Here is a 22,371-nt window from a genome sequence, read left to right on the forward strand (position 1 = left end):
GTGGAGTAGCCGCGACTAGTAGCCTAATGTCTGGCTACTCCACGCCCCAGTAGCCGCATAAAAAAATTTGCATATATGTAATAAAGTTTTGTAAAAGACACCCGGGACGTGAGGATTAGCCCAAAAAAGGGCTAATCCTCACGTCCCATCCATCCACCTACCACCCCTTCTACCTTTATAGGTAGAATCGGGGTGGTAGGTTCCCTTTAAATTTGCACTAAAAAAATTTTTATTTTTATTTACAGCTTTCTATTTCTAATTGTAACTTTAAGAGCCATCTCTCTGGGTCTATGAAGCATCCATTCCCAATCCTTATATGATATTAAGATATAAGGAACTCTCGTGTTTAATTTGACACCAGAATTTTGTGCAAAGGTTTAGGACAGTGATGGCAAACCTTTTAGAGACCGAGTGCCCAAACTACAACAAAGACCTGCTTATTTATCGCAAAGTGCCAACACAGAAATTTAATTTGTGATTTATACTCCCTTCTCTGTCACAGTTTTCATTGATACCAGCACCTGAGGCACCAATAAAGCAGAAAATAGTCCCAGGTAGCGCTGTCACTTTAAAATAGCTCTGTGCACAGCAAGTCCTGGGCTGTCTGGGACTGCAGGAAGATACCTGGAGTCCTCTCTGGTGATGGCCTGGGTGCCCACTGAAAGGGCTCTGAGTGCCACCTCTGGCACCCGTGCCATAGGTTAGCCATCACTGGTTTAGGAGATAAAGGTGTTTGAAGTGTGCCCCCCTCCAGCCTTTCAGCTGAAGGCAAAATGTAGAACAACATAATTTGGTAAAATTTTATTACTTATTAAAAAAATTAGATGAATGCAAAAAAAGCTTATTTTCTCACATTTGTAATCAAATATTGGCAGATTTTATAAAGTTGTATTTAAAGTTGAAAATATGTATTTAATAAACCAATCCCATCAAGTTAAAGTCTCACATGTCATGGAAAAAACTAAGTAAAAATACTGTATATACTCGAGTATAAGCCGACCCAAGTATAAGCCGAGACCCCTAATTTCAACACAAAAAAACTGGGAAAACCTATTGACTCGAGTATAAGCCGAGGGTGGGAAATGCATTGCTTACAGCCTCCCAGTATATAGTCTGCCAGCCCCTGTAGCATACAGCCTGCCCAACCCCTGTAGTAGTCTTTCCGACATCCCCCATAGGTCCTCTTCTGTCTCAGACTGTCTCAGACAAAAGAGGACCTACGGGTGACATCAGAAAGGTGAGTTTTGTCTTTACGTTTTTAGTTGACTCGAGTATAAGCCGAGTTAGGGTTTTTGAGCACAAATTTTGTGCTGAAAAACTAGGCTTATACTCGAGTATAAGGTAGTCATGAGATGCACAGCTTTTCTAAAGATAACGTCATATAAAGAAGTTCCCTACGGTCTGAGGACGGCTATGTGCGATTTCTATAAATCGATTCTATTAATCCCCTTCTGTAACTGCAGATTTGTTCTTCAACCCCAAGAAAGTTTGAGAGAGATGATAATCATTTTTCCTTTATAACTTCTGCTCCTTATAGAGAGTGAGAAGCTTTAGCAAAAGCTAAAATCTCTTGCGCCACCAACGACTGCCTGAGGCAAAGGAATTTGCTATAATTCACACTTTGTGATGACCTTATGGTATTCACCAGATATGGAAGAGAGGATGCTACTGCATGACCCAGGAGGAGGAACAAACTGCATGCCATATAATACACACACGTGGCCAAGAGAGAGCATTCTTGGTCTCACCTGTGGTACTAGGCTCAGCTTTGTCCCTCTCTTAGGTATCAATTATGCAGCGCTGCAAACAAATAGTAATCACTCCTGTTGTCTGTTAGCTCAGGAGCTCACAATCTAACACAACATGTCAAAATGCATGCAGAGTGTCCTTACCTGAATACTGCCAAAGTCTACGTTCTCATAGTGGAAATGAGCGCATTCAGCCAGTTTTGGAAAGTGCCCTTTAGTGAAAGATATTCTACATGGAGAAGAAATGAGAGTTCGTGATACATCCTACCCCCACACAGTTACAACCTCTAAAACAACCTCCCAACATGTCCCAGGACCTACTAGGAACTCTAGCTTCTCTTACAGCAAAGCACCATGCTTTTATGTCCTAGGGATGGTGTGGGGAAAGTCCATCAGATCAGAAGTAATTATGATCTTGGTTATTTAACACTATCATGACTGCCATCCAGCTATACGAATGGTCCTAAATGGACATACCACGTGCACAGATAGACAGTGGCCCAAGTCAAACAAATATATCTTCTAAACTGTGGAGATAGTCTGAAACATTTTTTCATATACAGCTCACACTCACGACTGTAAATTTAACAGTTGATCTCTCTGCTTCTGTGGCACCTAGATGCACAAACCTGATGCAATATTAATCCTCTTAAAATGCAGACCAGAACTAGGTGTCAAAAAATAAAGCCTCTTGAAGTGGCAGAATGGGAGGCAGAGCTTCCAGTTTGCAGAAGGACATGCACACTCTGCATCTGTAGATAACCTTGGGGAATAGTGATGGAGTGACACCATACCTATTTTGGAAATGTTTTTTTTTTTAATTAAGCTGCTTATTTAAAAAACTAATAGGAAAAATTAAAAAATAAATTATATTTTTTAAAATAAAAAAACTTTATCATAAATTCTCACATGAAAAAAGTCAATATTGTTATACTGTGCATAACAGAACTGACCTTTGTTCACACAAGTTGTGTGTAGCTTAAATACCTTTAAAACATGAAAAAAAAAACACTACCCTAGTAATTAAGCAGAGAATCCCCATTGGCCCTGGTCCTTGTCTACCTGCTGCTGGCACACGACTGCCACCAATAGTGGACACATCCAGGCCACAAGTAAGCAAGCATCAGGAGACCGGAGAAGGAACCTATTAGTGGGAATGGGGCAAGTATAAATTTATATAGTGTTTCAGGAAGCTTTAATTATTATTGAAATTCTAGATGTGTCCCATCCCTGAGGAGGTGATACGTAACTCACTTTTTGACGTTCTTGACTTTCATGCTAGCAGTGTGACTGCAGGATCTCATTGGGAGGTCTGCGGCAGTGGGAATCTCTCCAGGAACTGGAATATCTGCTCCTCGTGCCTGCCAGGAAGAAGAAACCACTTGATTAGAAACAACTGTGCCGCAAACTACTTAATATAACATAAATTCACAGACAAGTACTTGTGAATCTGGAGAAGTGCCTGCACCAGGACAGGATGAGCCATTGTTTGTCACTTATCTTATGTACAAACACAGAAGCTCCTACCATATGACCCAAAGCTAAATAAGCATCAGTGAAGTGTGTGGTCAGAACAAAAACCCAATCTACAATACCCCACCTGGAACCAGGTATAGGGCATGCAAGTTCAATCACGGTCTGAGAGCAGGTACTGCAATGTTCTTTGCTAAAAGAGGACCTTTCACCACCTCACACATGTACAGATTGTCATACCATCCTGTAGGCACCGTTACACAGATTCAGGGGAACTTAGAATTTTCCTTCAACCCCCTGCGGTAGTGGAGATATCATTCCCAGTTTCTGACCATTGTAACCTGTGTTTGGTCAGAGAGTAGGTGCTGGAGCTGGGGGCGTGTGTTATGCTAATCTTCTCTTATACTGTCCAATCAGTGGCAGACAATGTCAGAGAAGCTACTATGAATATTGAGCTGTGATTATGTTCAACTAAAGGCTGTGTTCACACACATTCCGCTAATATTCTGTTGACATTGAGTTTACATAATCACAATGTTTCGAAGTTGCCTTCACATTGCATGGACATGTTACCATGCGATGTTACCACAAATGCAATGTAAATGCAATCATGAAGCATAATGTAAAAGTATCTACATTACATTGCAAACATGACATGGTGCATGGTGTTTGCGATAACATCATTTGTCACATTTGCGTTTACATGATATTTGCACAGAGTGTAATTTACTCTTATTTGGTGTTTGCTTTTGTCGCGTCACTTTTATGCTAACATGGCATTTGGGCTGCGTTAACGTTTATGCGGCATTTGCAGTGCATTTACGCTTATGCTGTGTTTGCGTCACGTTTACGCTTACATGGCATTTGCGTTAAGCTTACACGGATTTGCGGCACGTTTATGCTTACATGGCTTTTGCATCACGTTTTTGCTTACACGCTATTTGTGTTACGTTTACGTCAAATCTGCAACACATTGTGCTTATGGGCCGTCCGCATTGTGTTTATGCTTTCGGGTCATTTGTGTTGTATTTTTGCTTACATGTCTTTTGCAATGCTTTTCCGCTTACGTGGCATTGTGTTTATGCATACGTGCCATTTTCAGCGCGTTTGCGTTGGAAGACCATTTCAGAGTATGCAGAGTTTGAGGTGCGTTTATGCATATGCAGATTTTCCGTTTATGCCGCATTTGCGGTGTGTTTAAGCTTATGTGGTATTTGACTTTGCATCACTTTTACGATTACACAGCATTTTGCATTTGCTATCCTTTAGGTGAAACGAGTCACCTAAAGGATTTAAAATTGAAGCTATACTGAACCAGCATGGTTACCAGAGCATTTAGCAGCGGCATGCTATTCCATCCGGTTTGCATTTAGTTGGACCATCATTTATTTTTTAACAGGACAATGACCCCAAACCTCCAGGCTGTGTAAGGACTATTTGACCAAGAAGGAGAGTGATGTGGTGCTACGCCAGATGACCTGAGATGACCTGACCTCCACAGTCACCTGACCTGAACCCAATCAAGATGGTTTAGGGTGAGCTGGACTGGAGAGTGAAGGCAAAAGGGCCAACAAGTGCTAAGCATCGCTGGGAACTCCTTCAAGACTGTTGGATGACCATTTCAGGTGACTACCTCTTGAAGCTCATCAAGAGAATGCCAAGTGTGTGCAAAGCAGTAATCAAAGCAAATATTTATCAGAAGTGACAGAGCAGAACTGTTCAAGTGGCTCATGGCAACCAATCAGAGCTCAACTTTCATTTTCTAACAGCAGTTTATAAAATGAAAGCTAAGCTCTGGTTGTTGCCTTGGACAACTAGAACAGGTCTGTTCTTCTGAGACTTCTGATAAATCTCCCACCAGACTACTAAATACATACTGTGCCCTGGCACCTCTCAACTGCTTAATCCAGGAGCAAAGGGGTTAGATTGTAAGTCATAAAGATTAAAGATTATTTAAATTTATTAAAAGTTTTTATTGTAAATTAGAGGATTGCTTAAAATACAGTGTTAGGGTTTTGTTTTTTTTAAACTCCTTTGAGAATGCCATATAGCTATATACATCCTTGCACATGCCCTGACCAGAAAACACATATAACACACATCAAAAACAGTTATAACTTCTGAACCGTGGGACCTGGATACACATTATATGTGATACAGTTCCAGTAAAAAATCAGATTTTCAAATCCAGATCTCAATTCCGATAACTTGCACCAGGTCTCAGGAGATATGACCATTAGAAGTAAACTACCTCCAGCCTCTCAGTTGAAGGCATAATGCACAAGGAGCTGCAGAAAAAAATTTAGTGGAAAATGACAAAAAGAATATTTTTTTTTCACATTTTTACATATTTGCCATTTCTATCAAAAATGTTATTAATAAAATTAATCTACCATATATACTCGAGTATAAGCCTAGTTTTTCAGCACAAAAAAATGTGCTGAAAAACCCAAACTCGGCTTATCCTCGAGTACAAAGAATATAGGTTTTACCAGGTTTTTGTGGTAAAATTAGGGGCCTAGGCTTATACCTGGGCCGGCTTATACTTGAGTATATACGGTAGTTAGAAAGTCTAACAGGTCATAAAACAAACAAATTGTTTTAAAACAAAAAATGTTATTTGGTCGCAAAGGGGGTTATTCAGATTTGCAGTAATAGAATAATAGAAGTTGGCAACATGAAGTGTAATGGAGCCTAAAGAACAGAAAAGCATGTGTGTGCACGTTTGACAAACCGTCAGATAACTTAAGTCCCGTGATCCTGAAATATCAAGGGTTTGTTGGGCTCCTTAGTGTAAACAGTTCCAAAGCAGCCAAAAAGATTAATAGATTTAGTTTACAGCTCAGGCAATTAAAACTGACCCAGTGATCAAGTTACTGCTAATAACCACCAGCAGGAGGCAGCAGAGAATCAATGATTCGGTACTAGCAAGCTGCCATTTATTCCAATACGTTCTGTATGGTCATGTGGATAAAAAGGCATACAAATCTGCAAACAATATGGCAATATTCATATTTCCCGTGTATTTGTGCATGACGATTCCCAAGCTGAAAAAGAAAAAAAAAAAAACTCACAATACTTTTTCATTTTCGCTACTGTAGTACCCAAAAATGGAAAGTGCACAGCAGAATAATATAATAATACGCATCTCCCTGTCTGCCGCCCTTTTTCAGCACACGGTCTAGTCTGTGAGGTCTAACTGCGTTTCAACCGATTCAACATTGAATTGAAATGTTTGGTAAATTTTTAGATTTTTGAGTGCCAATTTTATGCGGCAGGGCTAGTTCACGAAGAGAAAATTGCCACATATTTTCTGTTATGAGTATCACAACCTGCTCAAGCAATATGTCAAAAACGGATGTGTCAAATACCCGAATGGCAGAGGAATAATCAAATTAAGAGCACATTCCAGCCAAGATTTATTTTTCATGCATCGTAATACGGTAGCAGCTTAGTGAATGTGATCTGCCAAACCCAATACACATACTGATAAAAACAATCTGCAGCAGCTGTGGATTTCCACTGCAAATTTGAAATGTGACTTTTGTTGCAGATTCTGGTGTGGAATGTAGCCTTAGGCTACGAAGCACAAAAGCGCCACAGTGAGGCATAAAACTAGAAATTTAAGCAGCCAGTTTCATACGGCGTCTTTGTCTTGCAGAATGGCTGTGGAATAAGAGCTGAAGCCATCAAAGGTCTTACTCAACCATTCCCTTTTTTGCAATGAGGGTCTGGGTTCATGGTAAAGTGACAGGTACCAAATCTCAGGCTGAACAGTCCAAACACAGTAAAAAGTCCTGCCCATTAGTTATGACTGGACCCGCACTGCGATCATTATTACGGTGACAACAGTGGTGGATGTGCCTCTGTATTCTGTATGGAGTAATTGATGGTACAGCCCTGCGGAAACACATTATTCCAGATGCTTTGATGTAACACTGTAGTATCTGAAGACTCATACACAAAGCAAATATGCAAAAACCACATCAAACCAAACAAGGAGGAAAATACAGGGAACAGAGGACTTTGGGGCAGCCCAAAGATGGAGTATGTCCAAATGTGATCAAAGGATCCACTGGCCCCATATATCAGAGCTACTGACACATATACACTCACCGGCCACTTTATTAGGTACACCTGTCCAACTGCTCATTAACACTTAATTTCTAATCAGCCAATCACATGGCAGCATAGCAGTGCATTTAGGCATGTAGACATGGTCAAGACAATCTCCTGCAGTTCAAACCGAGCATCAGTATGGGGAAGAAAGGTGATTTGAGTGCCTTTGAACGTGGCATGGTTGTTGGTGCCAGAAGGGCTGGTCTGAGTATTTCAGAAACTGCTGATCTACTGGGATTTTCATGCACAACCATCTCTAGGGTTTACTGAGAATGGTCCAAAAAAGAAAAAACATCCAGTGAGTGGCAGTTCTGTGGGCGGAAATGCCTTGTTGATGCCAGAGGAGAATGGGCAGACTGGTTCGAGCTGATAGAAAGGCAACAGTGACTCAAATCGCCACCCGTTACAACCAAGGTAGGCAGAAGAGTATCTCTGAACGCACAGTACGTCGAACTTTGAGGCAGATGGGCTACAGCAGCAGAAGACCACACCGGGTGCCACTCCTTTCAGCTAAGAACAGGAAACTGAGGCTACAATTTGCACAAGCTCAGCGAAATTGGACAGTAGAAGATTGGAAAAACGTTGCCTGGTCTGATGAGTCTCGATTTCTGATGCGACATTCGGATGGTAGGGTCAGAATTTGGCGTCAACAACATGAAAGCATGGATCCATCCTGCCTTGTATCAATGGTTCAGGCTGGTGGTGGTGGTGTCATGGTGTGGGGAATATTTTCTTGGCACTCTTTGGGCCCCTTGGTACCAATTGAGCATCGTTGCAACGCCACAGCCTACCTGAGTATTGTTGCTGACCATGGCCATCCCTTTATGACCACAATGTACCCAACATCTGATGGCTACTTTCAGCAGGATAATGCGCCATGTCATAAAGCTGGAATCATCTCAGACTGGTTTGTTGAACATGACAATGAGTTCACTGTACTCAAATGGCCTCCACAGTCACCAGATCTCAATCCAATAGAGCATCTTTGGGATGTGATGGAATGGGAGATTCGCATCATGGATGTGCAGCCGACAAATCTGCGGCAACTGTGTGATGCCATCATGTCAATATGGACCAAAATCTCTGAGGAATGCTTCCAGCACCTTGTTGAATCTATGCCACGAAGAATTGAGGCAGTTCTGAAGGCAAAAGGGGGTCCAACACGTTACTAGCATGGTGTACCTAATAAAGTGGCCGGTGAGTGTAGATAGAGATATAGGACACAAGACTAGAAAAGCAGAGGAGTCTGAACTAACAACTCAGTCACCCTCTCCTGGGCTGAGGTACAGGGGGGGGGTTGCGGGCGACAGCCATAGTAAGGACGGGTGGAGTACAAACTGACTGTGATGATTTTCTAACAAACTGGCCGTGATGATTTTCTTGCAAAAATATTTGTCTTAACGCTATTTAGGCCTAGTAGTTACTTATAGGTATTACTGAAAATGTCATACTCCTCCTCAGCTTCAGGAAAAATGTTAGCGTGACCTCTGGTGATATGTATGGTTTTGTATCAGTCTTTGAAAGCCAAAATCTTAAGTGGAACCTGCACAGAAAAAAGGTATAATGGAATGGTCTACTTTGTGATATATGTTTTGGATCATTTCTGGTTTTGGCTTAAACTTACTAAAGCAGAATCTGGATGAAATACTGACTGTACAGATAATCTAAGGATACATATAGACAGCCGCCATTGGGATGTATATGCGGCCGCATTTAGGTCCCGATAGATGGCAATAGTGACCCAGCAGCTGTGCAACCACAACAGACCATTTCTCTGTTCTCAACCTTTTTGAAAATCTGATGTAAATGCTTCTGTAAAAACTACAAAAGTATTTAAGGAATGATATCTTTATTGGCGAAACCAGAAAAATTATATTTGCTGCAAGCTTTCAAGGCACACAGGCCCCTTCTTCAGGCATGGATACAAATGAAGCACTGAGAGAAAAACACAACATTTGAGAGAAGTTACACCAAGATAATTAGTACATATGGTGAGACACAATTAAGATAAGGCAGGGTTTGTGTTACACTGAAAAGGGCCATGGAGGGGGATGGGGTGTGGCCTAGGATGGCAGGGGTCTGGAGTCAGTCTCTTGTGGGGTCTGAAGTGAGTCCATGTAATGAGCCATAAACCCAGGTGCAATATTGAGGCCTTGCGTCAGTGACTGGAAGGTCATCATCAGCATGAACCCCAGGTTTTCCTTTCTCTGTTATCTCTAACCCCTTAAGGACGCAGGGTTTTTTCCGCTCATTTCTCGCCCTTCACCTTCAAAAATCCATAACGTTTTCATTTTTCCATGTACAGAGCTGTTTGAGGGCTTATTTTGTGCGTAACAAATTATACTTTTCCGTGATGTTATTTATTATTCCATGTCGTGTACTGGGAAGCTGGAAAAAAAATTCCAAAATGTGGTAAAAATTGAAACGTCACATTCTTGTGGGCTCAGTTTTTACAACTTTCACTCTGCGCTCCAAATAACACGTCTACTTTATTCTTTGTTTCGGTACGATCACGATGATATCAAATTTATACAGGTTTTATTGCAGTTTAACACATTTAAAAAAATTAAACGAATGTGTACAGAAAAGAAAAAAAAAACTATTTTGCCATCTTCTGACGCTAATAACTTTTTCATACTTCGGTGCACGGAGCTGTGTGAGGTGTAATTTTTTTGCGAAATGAGCCAAAGTTTTCATTGCTATCATACTGAGGTCTGTGCGACATTTTGATCACTTTTTATTCCATTTTTATGGGATATAAAATGGTGTAAAAGTCGCGTTTTGGACATTTGGGCACCATTTCCTGTTGTGGAGGCCACCACCAGCAGTAACCGTTTTTATATTTTGATAGATCTGCAGCCATACCTAATGTGTTTGTGATTTTTACTGTTTATTATGTTTTATATTAGTTCTAGGGAAAGGAGGGGATTTGAATTTTTAATATTTTATTCATGTTCTTAAACTTTTTTTTACATTTTTTTCCACTATTTCTTAGACCGTTTAGGGTACTTTAACCCTAGATGGTCTGATCGTTCCTACCATATACTGCAATACAGTAGTATATTGGCTTTTTTTTGCATAGGATTCATTACAATGAGCCACAGGCTCATTGTAACAATTCTTCAGAAACCATGCAGCCTCGGGTCTGACAAAGACCTGAGGCGGTCATGGCACACAATCCCCGCCCTACAATCCGCTATCTGTGCAAGCACCGACCACGGTTATTAGCGGTGGGGGTTTGCTGCAATATGCAACAAACACCACCTGTGTATGAACCGGGCTCAGCCCGTGAGCCCTCTTCATACACCCCCTGTGCACCTCTGTGCCATAGCTCTACGTTAAAGAGAACCCGTCATGCAAAATAACCCCCCTAGACTAAATATATTTTCATAAACTGCAACTAGAGAGCATTGCCTCTATCCCTTCATTATCCCTCTACATGCCTGTAAACCTAAGCAATGAGGTCCTAAAGCTGTATGCAAATGACCTGTGAAATGCCCAATGAAGCATTAGCATATTCAAGCTGTCCACTCTATTCATGAGTGGGAGGCACAGCCCGCCCCCAGTGCTTGACTGACAGCCTGTATAATGGAGTGAGGCTGTATAGTGATGTGCTTCCTGGTGCTGGTGGCCACGCCCCCTGCAGCCTGTGTGCATGTGTGTGTGTATAGGAGAGATACAGCAGCTCCATGCAGCCATGTTATAGCAGAACATGTCAGATTCATGTGTAGCTGATGTCTGTGTCTCTCACCTGTATATTAGGAGGATGCAGCATGTCAGCAGATGCAGAACACACACTAGCCATGCTTTACTATACATTACACACAGACATGAGCAGGGGGAGGAGAGGGGAGGGGGAACAGGTGTGACATCACTGCCTCTGACCATGTGACCAGCCTCATTTACATGATAAAGAATAGATGATTTTACAATGATTAATGTATGAAATAACTAGATAAAGGCTGGGATGGGATCCTTGTGAGCTGCTCTAACAGGTAGAGGTGACAGGACTAGTGGCAGAGACCTGATGACAGGTGTCCTTTAAGGAGTTAAAGTCATCTTTCACTATTAGGACATTTAAATCCTTCTCGCTGTGGCCCGACCCAGAGAAGTGTTTTCCCACAGGTGTATCCATCCCCTCGCTTATGGCGTGTCTGAGAATTCATCCTGCTCTGTAGTTTTTGTTGAGTCTCCCCAATGTATATATTATTTTTGCGACACCTCATGCACATTATCATTAATATCCTGTTGTGTGTTGGGGATTTGGACTGTGCTTGATGACAGAACACGGGCACAAGTCTTGCAACTTTTGTTGTTGCAGGAAAAAGTGCCCTTCTTAATTGTTGGTGAGAGGGCCCTTCTTACCAGGAGAGCACAGCATGGAGCTATGGATATGCAAGTACACGATATACACAAAAGTCATAGGAGTACAACAACTTAGATGCAAAATTACCTCCAGCAGCCAATAATATGCTCCTGCTCCAAGTGTCAGAAATATGAGCGTATGTGGCCCGATGTCCAGCCCAACACCGTGCACAGCAATTTGCATTTGCCTGAGAACATCAGAATTGGCGGATTTGACACTGGCGCCCTGTATTCTACATTGATGAGAGCAGGTTCACACTGAGCACATATAACAGATGTCTAGAGACACAGTGGTGAAAATTATCCTCTAAAATGACCAGTTTCGCAGTGGGTCAGTAATGTTGTGGAAAGAGAGGAGATCCTCTGACCCACTATGAGACCATATGCAGGTGCAGAGGGCCCGAGGTTCCTTCCGATGCAGGAGATGAATGACAATGCTAGGCTTCATGTGACTGTAGTGTTAACATGGAATGACCTGCCAATTCAAAGCCTATCTAGGGCATAATGTCTTGTTAAAAATTCAAAAACGGTACAAAATCCAGCACTCCAATCTTCTTAAGTTTTTCTTAAAAATTCATAACATTTATTTCATTCCATATTAAAAATACAGACAATGCGGTCCAATAACCCATAAAGACCTATCCGTTTCGGGCTATTGTATATCGTTCTTGGTCTGAACAATACATGTAAAACAAACACAAAAGCAAGGAAAGACACGTGCCAGCTGATGGAGATTCCCACTTATTACACCTCGCGCACACAGGGAGAGTATCCCAGTGCGCATGCGTATACTTAGAATGACACAACTTTTTGAATACAACTATTTGAAAAAACAGGTTAGTAAAAGTATAATCATAGTTATTAGTATAATGTTTCATCAATACAGGTACATGAGATCTGTTCTATTATTCAAACCCCTTGGATTCCTCGTCTGAAGATTCAGGATGCAAAAGGCTTCGCGATTCCGTAGCGATTTGGTTCCTTGTTCCTCCCCACCCCTAGCTGAAACTTACACATTTCTTTCATTGAAAAAATGTAAGGGGCACTGCTTTTTAGACCTTCTCATAGGGAGTCGAATATATCCAGGTCTCTTCTAGCCAATTCTTCCTGCTGGAGGTGTGTGACATATATGCATATGTAGGTGGTGGTGCTCAAACTTAAATAAGACACAGAACAGAGTACTTATACACCGTCAACGAAGAGGAGAAAAAGAGAGAGTTGGCACTCACCACATATTAAAATGTTATCTTCTTTATTTCTTTACTCCATAGAAAACAGCATGCATCACAGGGAGAGGAACACAATTACGCAGGAGCGTTTGCAGGGACGAATCGTTTTGCGCTACTAGCGCTTCATCTTGCCTAACTCTCTCTTTTTCTCCTCTTCGTTGATGGTGAAATTTTTTCTATGTCTGTCACCGAAAAAGCAAGACATATCGCCCCCATGTACTTGTAAAAAGTGCTTAGGTAAACTAGACATATTTTTATCGCTAAAACTTGTGCTATCAGATTCATGCTCAATCATGTGTTTTTTTAGAGGGTGAATAGTACTTCCGACATATTGTATATTACAAGATGTGCATGAGACAAGATATACAACATATCGTGTATTACAGTTAATGAAAGAATGGATGTTATTTACTCTGTTATCATGTGCTGATAAAAAAAAAACTTTAGTATTTTTCATAACTTTACAATTATTGTACCTATTGCCCCTGCATTTAAATAAGCCCTTAACGCTCAACCAAGAGTCCTTTTCATTATTATCTGATGCTAGATATAATGAGGGGGATACAATATTTACAATTGTGCATGCACGTCTTGATACAAATTGACACCCTGGCTGTAGTAACTTTCTTATTTTATAATCCGCTGTTAATACTGGCAGATATTTTTTAATTACCGTATGTTAGTGATCAGATGGTAGTCACTGCTATACGAGGTGGAAAAAGATTATTTTATTGGAAGTATTATTCTTTTTAGGGCCAAACAATAGCTGTTCTCTTGTTTTCCTTAAAGCAGTTTTTTGCTCTCTGGATGATGGGCATAGTGTACCCCCGCCTATTTAGCCGTTTTGAGATAACACAACATTCTTCAATAAACGAGTGCGGGTCACTACAGCTCCTGCGGGCGCATACAAATTCACCCACAGGTAGGTTTTCCACTACGTGTTTTGGGTGGCAGCTTGAGGCTTGATAATGTCTTGTTCTTTCTATCAATACCACAGAAAGTCCAGGGGTTTTCTGATACTTTAATCCAGGTCTGGGTGGAGATCCCTCAACAAAACATCCAGCACCTCATCCGGAGCATGCCCAGTCCTTGTATTTAGTTCATGCAGGCAAGTGGAGGCTACACAAAACCAGACCTCCATGGTGATATTAAAGGGGTATTCCAGGAATATGAACTTCTGATACAAAAACCCATAATGCTATAATGATGTTGAGCTTTGTTGTATTCATTTATTTAATCAGAAAATGGAGCTTAAATAGTTTGCTTTTATGATTTACAAAATCTTATGGGCTTTCTAAAGAAGATGGAGTTATCTCCAAGATGGCCGCCGCAGGTTACATCTCCCATGAGCCCTAAGTTCAGTAACAACTCCTCCCATCTACCATAGTAATGAAGTGTGTAACTACCATCACTGTGCATTACCTCACTGAGATAACATCAAATACTTTACTGGTCTACCATGTGCCAGCTTGTGATGAATTCCCCTCTATATCAGTATGACCCACCCTGTGTCTCCATGTACAACATCATCATCATCATCCAGTCCCCTCCATGTCAAATCCATCTCTCCCCTCCAAAATACAGTCCCATGTAAAAAAAAAAAAAAAAAAAACCCTCTAAATCCAACGACAAGCCAAGTAAAAAAAATAAATTCACCCGCCCAACGTACAATGTATCATATAAGGCACTCCCTGAAACCTTCTAAAAAAGTCCCATGTAAATGCATCCCTCCTGCCCCACACCCCAGTCTGCTAACATGCAGTTCCATGCAGAGGTCGCAACATTTTTCCAGAAGGGTAATAATACTCCTCTCACAATTTTTAAGGAGTATTTTTAATCCAGGAGGAGTACAAAATTTTCAGGCATATATATCATGTTAAGAGACGTCTATTAAGACAAGGAAAACGTTACAGCTCCTGTTTTCTGTGCTTAAAAGGGTTTTCCCACAAATACAAGTTAGGCCCTATCCACAGGATAGGGTCTAATTTGAATTCTCTGAAAAACCCTATAAGGGCGCATTCACATGTTTTTTATGCGTTTTTGACGCATTCCAAAGGCTTCACATGTTGAATCCTTTGAAATGCGTCACAAACGCAACGCATCATGTGAATGTGCCCTCAAATAGCCCTTAAGTATGTATTAAACAAGTGGTGCACAACATTTTTGGGTGTGTTCACACAATGCGTTTGCAAACACATCAGAACAGCTGAGAAGAGATTTGCCCAATTACATTGCTGTTAACATTGTGTTAACAAAACACATGCATCAAGGCAATTTTATCACGTGTTTTGTAAACGAAATGTTGACAGCGATGTAATTTGGCAAATCTCTTCTTAGCTGTTGTGATGCGTTTGAAAACGCGTGTAATAACCTCACCCTTAGGCTACATTCACACTACCATATGGGGGACATATGTACGACCGCAAGCTTGCAGTACCAAGACCCCCACAAATCGTGAAAACAAGGGGTCCATCCTGTTTTTACCATCAGCGATTTTACCATCAACATAGACAAAGGTTCTTTACTGTAAGAGCAGTGAGACTATGGAACTCTCTGCCGCAGGAGGTTGTTATGGCGGACTCTATGTACATGTTCAAGAGAGACCTGGATGCCTTTCTGGAGAGCAAAAATATCACGGGTTATGGGGATAAAACATTTATTTAATTCTTAAAGGTTGGACGTGATGGACTTACGTCTTTTTCCAGCCTTATATACTATGATACTATGATCCTTGTAGCTCCGTCAAACTAATGGTGCAGACGGCTGCGCATGACCGCTGTGCTCCATTACTCTCTATGGAGCTGACTGAAATTGCCGAGTGCCGCACTCACCGATCTCTGTCAGCTCCATAGTTCGTGGGAAAACCCCATTAATTTAGATTTTGCATTGATTATTTATATGTTCTATTGTTCTTAACACATTGCACTATGTAATGAATAAAGAAATGCAACTGGAATATTTAATTCATTGAGATCCACGATGTGGTACTTTAGTGTTCCCTTTAATTTTTTGAGCAGTGTATTTGACATCCAGCTCAGTCATGCCCCAGCACCCCAATGTGCCCTCAGAGAGCCCATCTTTTCTCTATCTGTAGACAGTTCAGAATGATAACAGGTACTGGCCTCTGTACCTAGCCTAGGACCCTAACTTTTTCCATGCTTGTCACATCACACTGACACTTGGGGTTGACCTAAGAGAAATTTTGGCCAGAATGTAAATTAGTCTCTGGGAATTTGCTTCTTTAATGAATACAGAAAATGCATGTACAAAGAGATATATAGGAGAGTTTGCTTGCAAATGGTGGAAAAGGAAATCTACCATCCAAATCAAGCATGATAAACACTTACTGATAGATCCGTGCTCAGGGACTGGGGTAATCTACAAATATTTGTTATCCATGTCTTCTTCGTTCAACAAAATAAACTTTTATAATTATTCTACTAAACCTAAAAGGCTACTGGGGTGGTTCCTAGAGCCCCTATGTGCTCTGGCTCATGCAAAGTGTAACAGCCTGTAAACCTGCAGTGGGGGCGGCAGTCTCTGGTAACACCCGTCCCCAAGAGCCCTCCCAGCTAATTACCATAAATTTAAAAGTTGACTTTAGAAGGAAGGAGGCCATGGATAAAAAAAATATAAAAATATAAGAAGATTACCACAGTCACAGTGCAGGGATCTATGATTACGTGTCTCTGGTTTATCAGGCTTGATTTTGATGGTAGATGTCCTTTAAAATTGCCACTTCACCGTATAGAGACCCTCCTCTAAAAACAGTGGCTGTGTTAGCTTCTAACCTTACCAGCATCACCATAAAGAGTTTCTGAAGCCAATAAAACAGTATGTGTGTGTAAAGTGCGGCTTTATCATCCTCCAATACAAGCATCCCCTGTCCCACCTACCAATAAACCACACAGGGTGAGGAAGTGTTAACTACAGCATCCAAACATATAAAGCCTGGACCCGCTCTCCAGACACACATCATTATCAGGACCTCCCTTTAGTGACACAACCAGACCTACCATCATCCAAACATCTACCATATACTGTGTGTTACACACCACTGTCACCGGACATGTCACGTTACAATTCTATCATACATACATATAATACTACATTACTGTTCCATTACTGTATGTATACTATACCAGAACATAACCCAGCCACGAGAAATGACCAGAATAGTCAACCACCAGCACATATGATGCATGTAGGATAGCTCTGGTCAGGATGTCACACACATGCAAATGACAGGAGAATGAGAGCAAAGTGTGACAGAGTAACAGCTGATGGTAGTGTACACAGAACATGGCCACACACTGGGGAGGGGGACATCTATCCTCATAACCAGGGATCTTCCTACATAGCACCACATTTCCCAGCAACCTCATTGCCTAATGTGCTGATGAGGATTGTTATGTAGAAATAAAAGCTGTTTAGCTGTGTTTTATCCACTTTCATAAATTGGCAGTAAAAATAAAGTAAAAAAAATCATCACAAGTTATAAGCAAAAATACTTGTTAAAAAACCTGATAAAACAAGAACTATTGCTGGGAAATGCTGTGCTCTCACAGTGTCTCTGAGGATTAGGAGACTGAAGAGATGGGGGGGGGATGAGAATTGAGGGAGTTTCACCAAACTGATGCTGTATTCTGAAAGTAAGAAGTGGCACCAGGATTCTTTGTCTTCCCATGTAGACATTACACAATGTCTGGGGTGCAGGAGACCATCAGTCAGGCTCTATCTGTTCACTTTCCTGTCCATAATATGACTGAACATTATAAACAAATATTTTACAAATAGACCAAGACAAATATTTCAAAGACTAGAGTGTCCTCAGTGAAGAGCCGTAATACAGTGATTACACAGGAGCAGACTAATAGTAAGGAATGGGGAGGTAAAGTAAACCTGAGTTTCATACATGAGCGCTCAGGATTTTTACTGCAGTCAGACAGAAGCAAAGCAGAAGACGCTTGTCCCAGATTCTGTGCTTGTACTTGTGACATCTAATGAGACGACAGAGGAGTCAGAAGACATCATATGAATTACCATCCAGCAGTGTACCCCTTCAGATCAGATCAGATCAGTGGTCCAGTAACTTAGGTCTGAACCAAGTAAAAAGGAAGAAAGAGCCACAAATCGCCATATGATTACACCACTTGTATTGGAGTTTTGGAGAACCCTTCAGGTTGGTGACCCTCACTCTGGGAATGCAGAAGACACTCCACCAGCTCATGGCCTCACATTGTGATGCTCAACTACACAAAATGGTTCACTATAAATCGTAAAACGCTCTAAGCATAGGAACAGCAGGATCTTAAGACAATAAGGGGGCTAATAACATGTAAATATAAAGATGACCACAGCAGCACCTTGTATGCAGTCACAAATGTGATCCTACAGCTCAGCTTTACCATGCAAGGACAGAGACTGCAGTGTATGTCAATTACAGAAAGAAATGGTTAAACAGTGTATTTCAGGAGTTGGTTTAAAGTAAGAGGACACATAAAGGAGAAAAAGTTCACAGAGGAGTGCGACATCACCACAGCCATCAGACCAGGATCACAAGTGCCAGAAAGAAATAACTCAACACCCCACGTATGTGGAAAAATCCACATAGACAAGCAATGTGTACAGCCACTCTCTAGAAAGACAAAGGGAGATGACAGTCTGGAGAAAGTTACACAAGATCTGGAAAGTTTTCAGGAAAAGAAAACTTGATGTGTTCTTTTTTGTTTGCTCCAAAATATCAGCATTTAATCAAATTTACATCTTTTGGCATGTCGTCATAACACTCCAAACCGGAGTTCATTTTGTTGCCTTAAGAATTGGACCCAATTTCTCATGTCTAGAAATAGCACTTTTCTTACATGGGCTCCTCTTGTCCATGTAGTTGCTTGTAGCACATTGTCTCTGTCAGCCCCTAATTCCCTGCAGCTCCCGCCTCCTCCTCCTACATGCTACCCATGGCTGACAGGTTGGAGGGGGGCAGACACTTCAGATATCTTCTGAAACGTGGCACCTAGTTACATAGTACTGTGTTATTTTAAAGAGTAGAACATCACCTTTGGTTTTGTGTTTCTAGGTGCCACATAAACAGAGATTCTCATAGAGGAAACAACTATAAATTAATGTTTAGAATCACTGCCAGCTCCTTTTCACAGAAATGCTATAAATGTATCACAACCAGCTCTGATGCATATTGGAAGATGCTCCAAAATATTACTGCTCTGCTACATGGACAGCACAGCTACTGCAAGCAGCGTACTGCACCAAGACACAGAGAACGGAAATCACCATCTATTACATAGATAAAGGGATTACATTACCACATTAAGAGCGCAGCAGCCATGTAACACATCCAGCTCTGCTACACAGAGGGATAACAATACCACATGAAGAGTGTAGCAGTAATGTAACACATCCAGCACTGCTACATAGAGGGATAACAATACCACACGAGGAGCAGAGCAGTAATGTAACACATCCAGCACTGCTACATAGAGGGATAACAATACCACATGAAGAGTGGAGCAGTAATGTAACACATCCAGCTCTGCTACATAGAGGGATAACAATACCACAGGAAGAGTGGAGCAGCCATGTAACACATCCAGCTCTGCTACATAGAGGGATAACAATACCACATGAAGAGTGCAGCAGTAATGTAACACATCCAGCTCTGCTACATAGAGGGATAACAATACCACATGAAGAGTGCAGCAGTAATGTAACACATCAAGCTCTGCTACATAGAGGGATAACAATACCACATGCAGAGTGCAGCAGTAATGTAACACATCAAGCTCTGCTACATAGAGGGATAACAATACCACATGAAGAGTGGAGCAGCCATGTAACACATCCAGCTCTGCTACATAGAGGGATAACAATACCACATGAAGAGTGCAGCAGTAATGTAACACATCCAGCTCTGCTACATAGAGGGATAACAATACCACATGAAGAGTGCAGCAGTAATGTAACACATCCAGCTCTGCTACATAGAGGGATAACAATACCACATGAAGAGTGCAGCAGTAATGTAACACATCCAGCTCTGCTACATAGAGGGATAACAATACCACATGAAGAGTGGAGCAGCCATGTAACACATCAAGCTCTGCTACATAGAGGGATAACAATACCACATGAAGAGTGGAGCAGCCATGTAACACATCAAGCTCTGCTACATAGAGGGATAACAATACCACATGAAGAGTGGAGCAGCCATGTAACACATCCAGCTCTGCTACATAGAGGGATAACAATACCACATGAAGAGTGCAGCAGTAATGTAACACATCCAGCTCTGCTACATAGAGGGATAACAATACCACATGAAGAGTGCAGCAGTAATGTAACACATCCAGCTCTGCTACATAGAGGGATAACAATACCACATGAAGAGTGCAGCAGTAATGTAACACATCCAGCTCTGCTACATAGAGGGATAACAATACCACATGAAGAGTGTAGCAGCCATGTAACACATCCAGCTCTGCTACAAAGAGGGATAACAATACCACATGAAGAGTGTAGCAGTAATGTAACACATCCAGCTCTGCTACATAGAGGGATAACAATACCACATGAAGAGTGGAGCAGCCATGTAACACATCCAGCTCTGCTACAAAGAGGGATAACAATACCACATGAAGAGCGCAGCAGCCATGTAACACATCAAGCTCTGCTACATAGAGGGATAACAATACCACATGAAGAGTGCAGCAGTAATGTAACACATCCAGCCCTGCTACATAGAGGGATAACAATACCACATGAAGAGTGCAGCAGTAATGTAACACATCCAGCTCTGCTACATAGAGGGATAACAATACCACATGAAGAGTGCAGCAGTAATGTAACACATCCAGCTCTGCTACATAGAGGGATAACAATACCACATGAAGAGTGGAGCAGTAATGTAACACATCAAGCTCTGCTACATAGAGGGATAACAATACCACATGAAGAGTGCAGCAGTAATGTAACACATCCAGCTCTGCTACATAGAGGGATAACAATACCACATGAAGAGTGGAGCAGCCATGTAACACATCCAGCTCTGCTACATAGAGGGATAACAATACCACATGAAGAGTGGAGCAGCCATGTAACACATCCAGCTCTGCTACATAGAGGGATAACAATACCACAGGAAGAGTGGAGCAGTAATGTAACACATCCAGCACTGCTACATAGAGGGATAACAATACCACATGAAGAGTGGAGCAGCCATGTAACACATCCAGCTCTGCTACATAGAGGGATAACAATACCACATGAAGAGTGCAGTAGTAATGTAACACATCCAGCTCTGCTACATAGAGGGATAACAATACCACATGAAGAGTGCAGCAGCCATGTAACACATCCAGCTCTGCTACATAGAGGGATAACAATACCACATGAAGAGCGCAGCAGCCATGTAACACATCCAGCTCTGCTACATAGAGGGATAACAATACCACATGAAGAGCGCAGCAGCCATGTAACACATCCAGCTCTGCTACATAGAGGGATAACAATACCAAGAGTGGAGCAGCCATGTAACACATCCAGCTCTGCTACATAGAGGGATAACAATACCACATGAAGAGTGCAGCAGTAATGTAACACATCCAGCACTGCTACATAGAGGGATAACAATACCACATGAAGAGTGGAGCAGCCATGTAACACATCCAGCTCTGCTACATAGAGGGATAACAATACCACATGAAGAGTGGAGCAGTCATGTAACACGTCCAGCCCTGCTACATGACAGAAGTAAATGATTCAATGACTCCCTCTCTATACAGTTGCTTTTGATCTGAAAAATATTTCATTTCCTCGCAGCACAGAAGACATCTCAACAATTTCCCAAGAGCGATCAGTGTCGCCCCTTCTCTCTACTGTTGTGCTCGGATTTAATTCCGGAAAGCAGATGGCAAGCTCTGGAATAAGATCCATGTTTGGTATGTAGCCGGAACCATACAAGAGATAGATCTGGACTCACCATAGCGCTGATGGTCTCCTCCCAGTCAGGCCTCTCCCTGGGGTGAATACTGCGGGGAAGCTCTGGTACAAAGTCATCTTCTTCTAAATGTAGGGACGACTTCATTATTCTGTAACAGAAAAGAGAAAAGCCACAAGAAGTCACATTACAGGGGAACAAATTTGATACATGAATTCTTCTTTTCGCATTACTATTTATAAAATGCTGCTCAAAATACATTATAAACTCCGTTAAAATTGTCTTTTTCATATTGAGTCACATGTCAAAAAGGCATAGTAAAGCGACCCGGTCACTGAGAATGTCATTTTAGCTGGGGACAGGTTCCTATAGCCTGTGCTGTACTGATTTCCTTGTCTGCATTCTGAATCATTTCAGTAGTTTATATAAATTTAATTTGCATTAAATGTAACTTAAATGCTGCTCAATCACTTAGCTCTCAGCC

General features: G+C 41.5%; 1 protein-coding gene across 7 annotated transcripts in view; it reads right to left on the reverse strand.

Moving 5' to 3' along the window:
* ARHGAP32 (Rho GTPase activating protein 32) overlaps positions 1-22,371 on the reverse strand; it is a 160,173-nt gene that overhangs the window by 60,177 nt on the left and 77,625 nt on the right. For all 7 annotated transcript variants that reach the window (XM_072156700.1, XM_072156701.1, XM_072156698.1 and 4 more), the window contains 3 exons: positions 21,930-22,038; positions 3,003-3,109; positions 1,893-1,977 (listed from right to left, as the gene is read on the reverse strand). In XM_072156700.1, the coding sequence (XP_072012801.1) occupies positions 1,893-1,977; positions 3,003-3,109; positions 21,930-22,034 (297 nt within the window). In that variant the 5' untranslated portion in view covers positions 22,035-22,038. The remainder of the gene's footprint in view (positions 1-1,892; positions 1,978-3,002; positions 3,110-21,929; positions 22,039-22,371) is intronic.

The sequence above is a fragment of the Engystomops pustulosus genome, chromosome 6, assembly GCF_040894005.1.
Source record: "Engystomops pustulosus chromosome 6, aEngPut4.maternal, whole genome shotgun sequence".
Taxonomy (NCBI): Eukaryota; Metazoa; Chordata; class Amphibia; order Anura; family Leptodactylidae; genus Engystomops; species Engystomops pustulosus.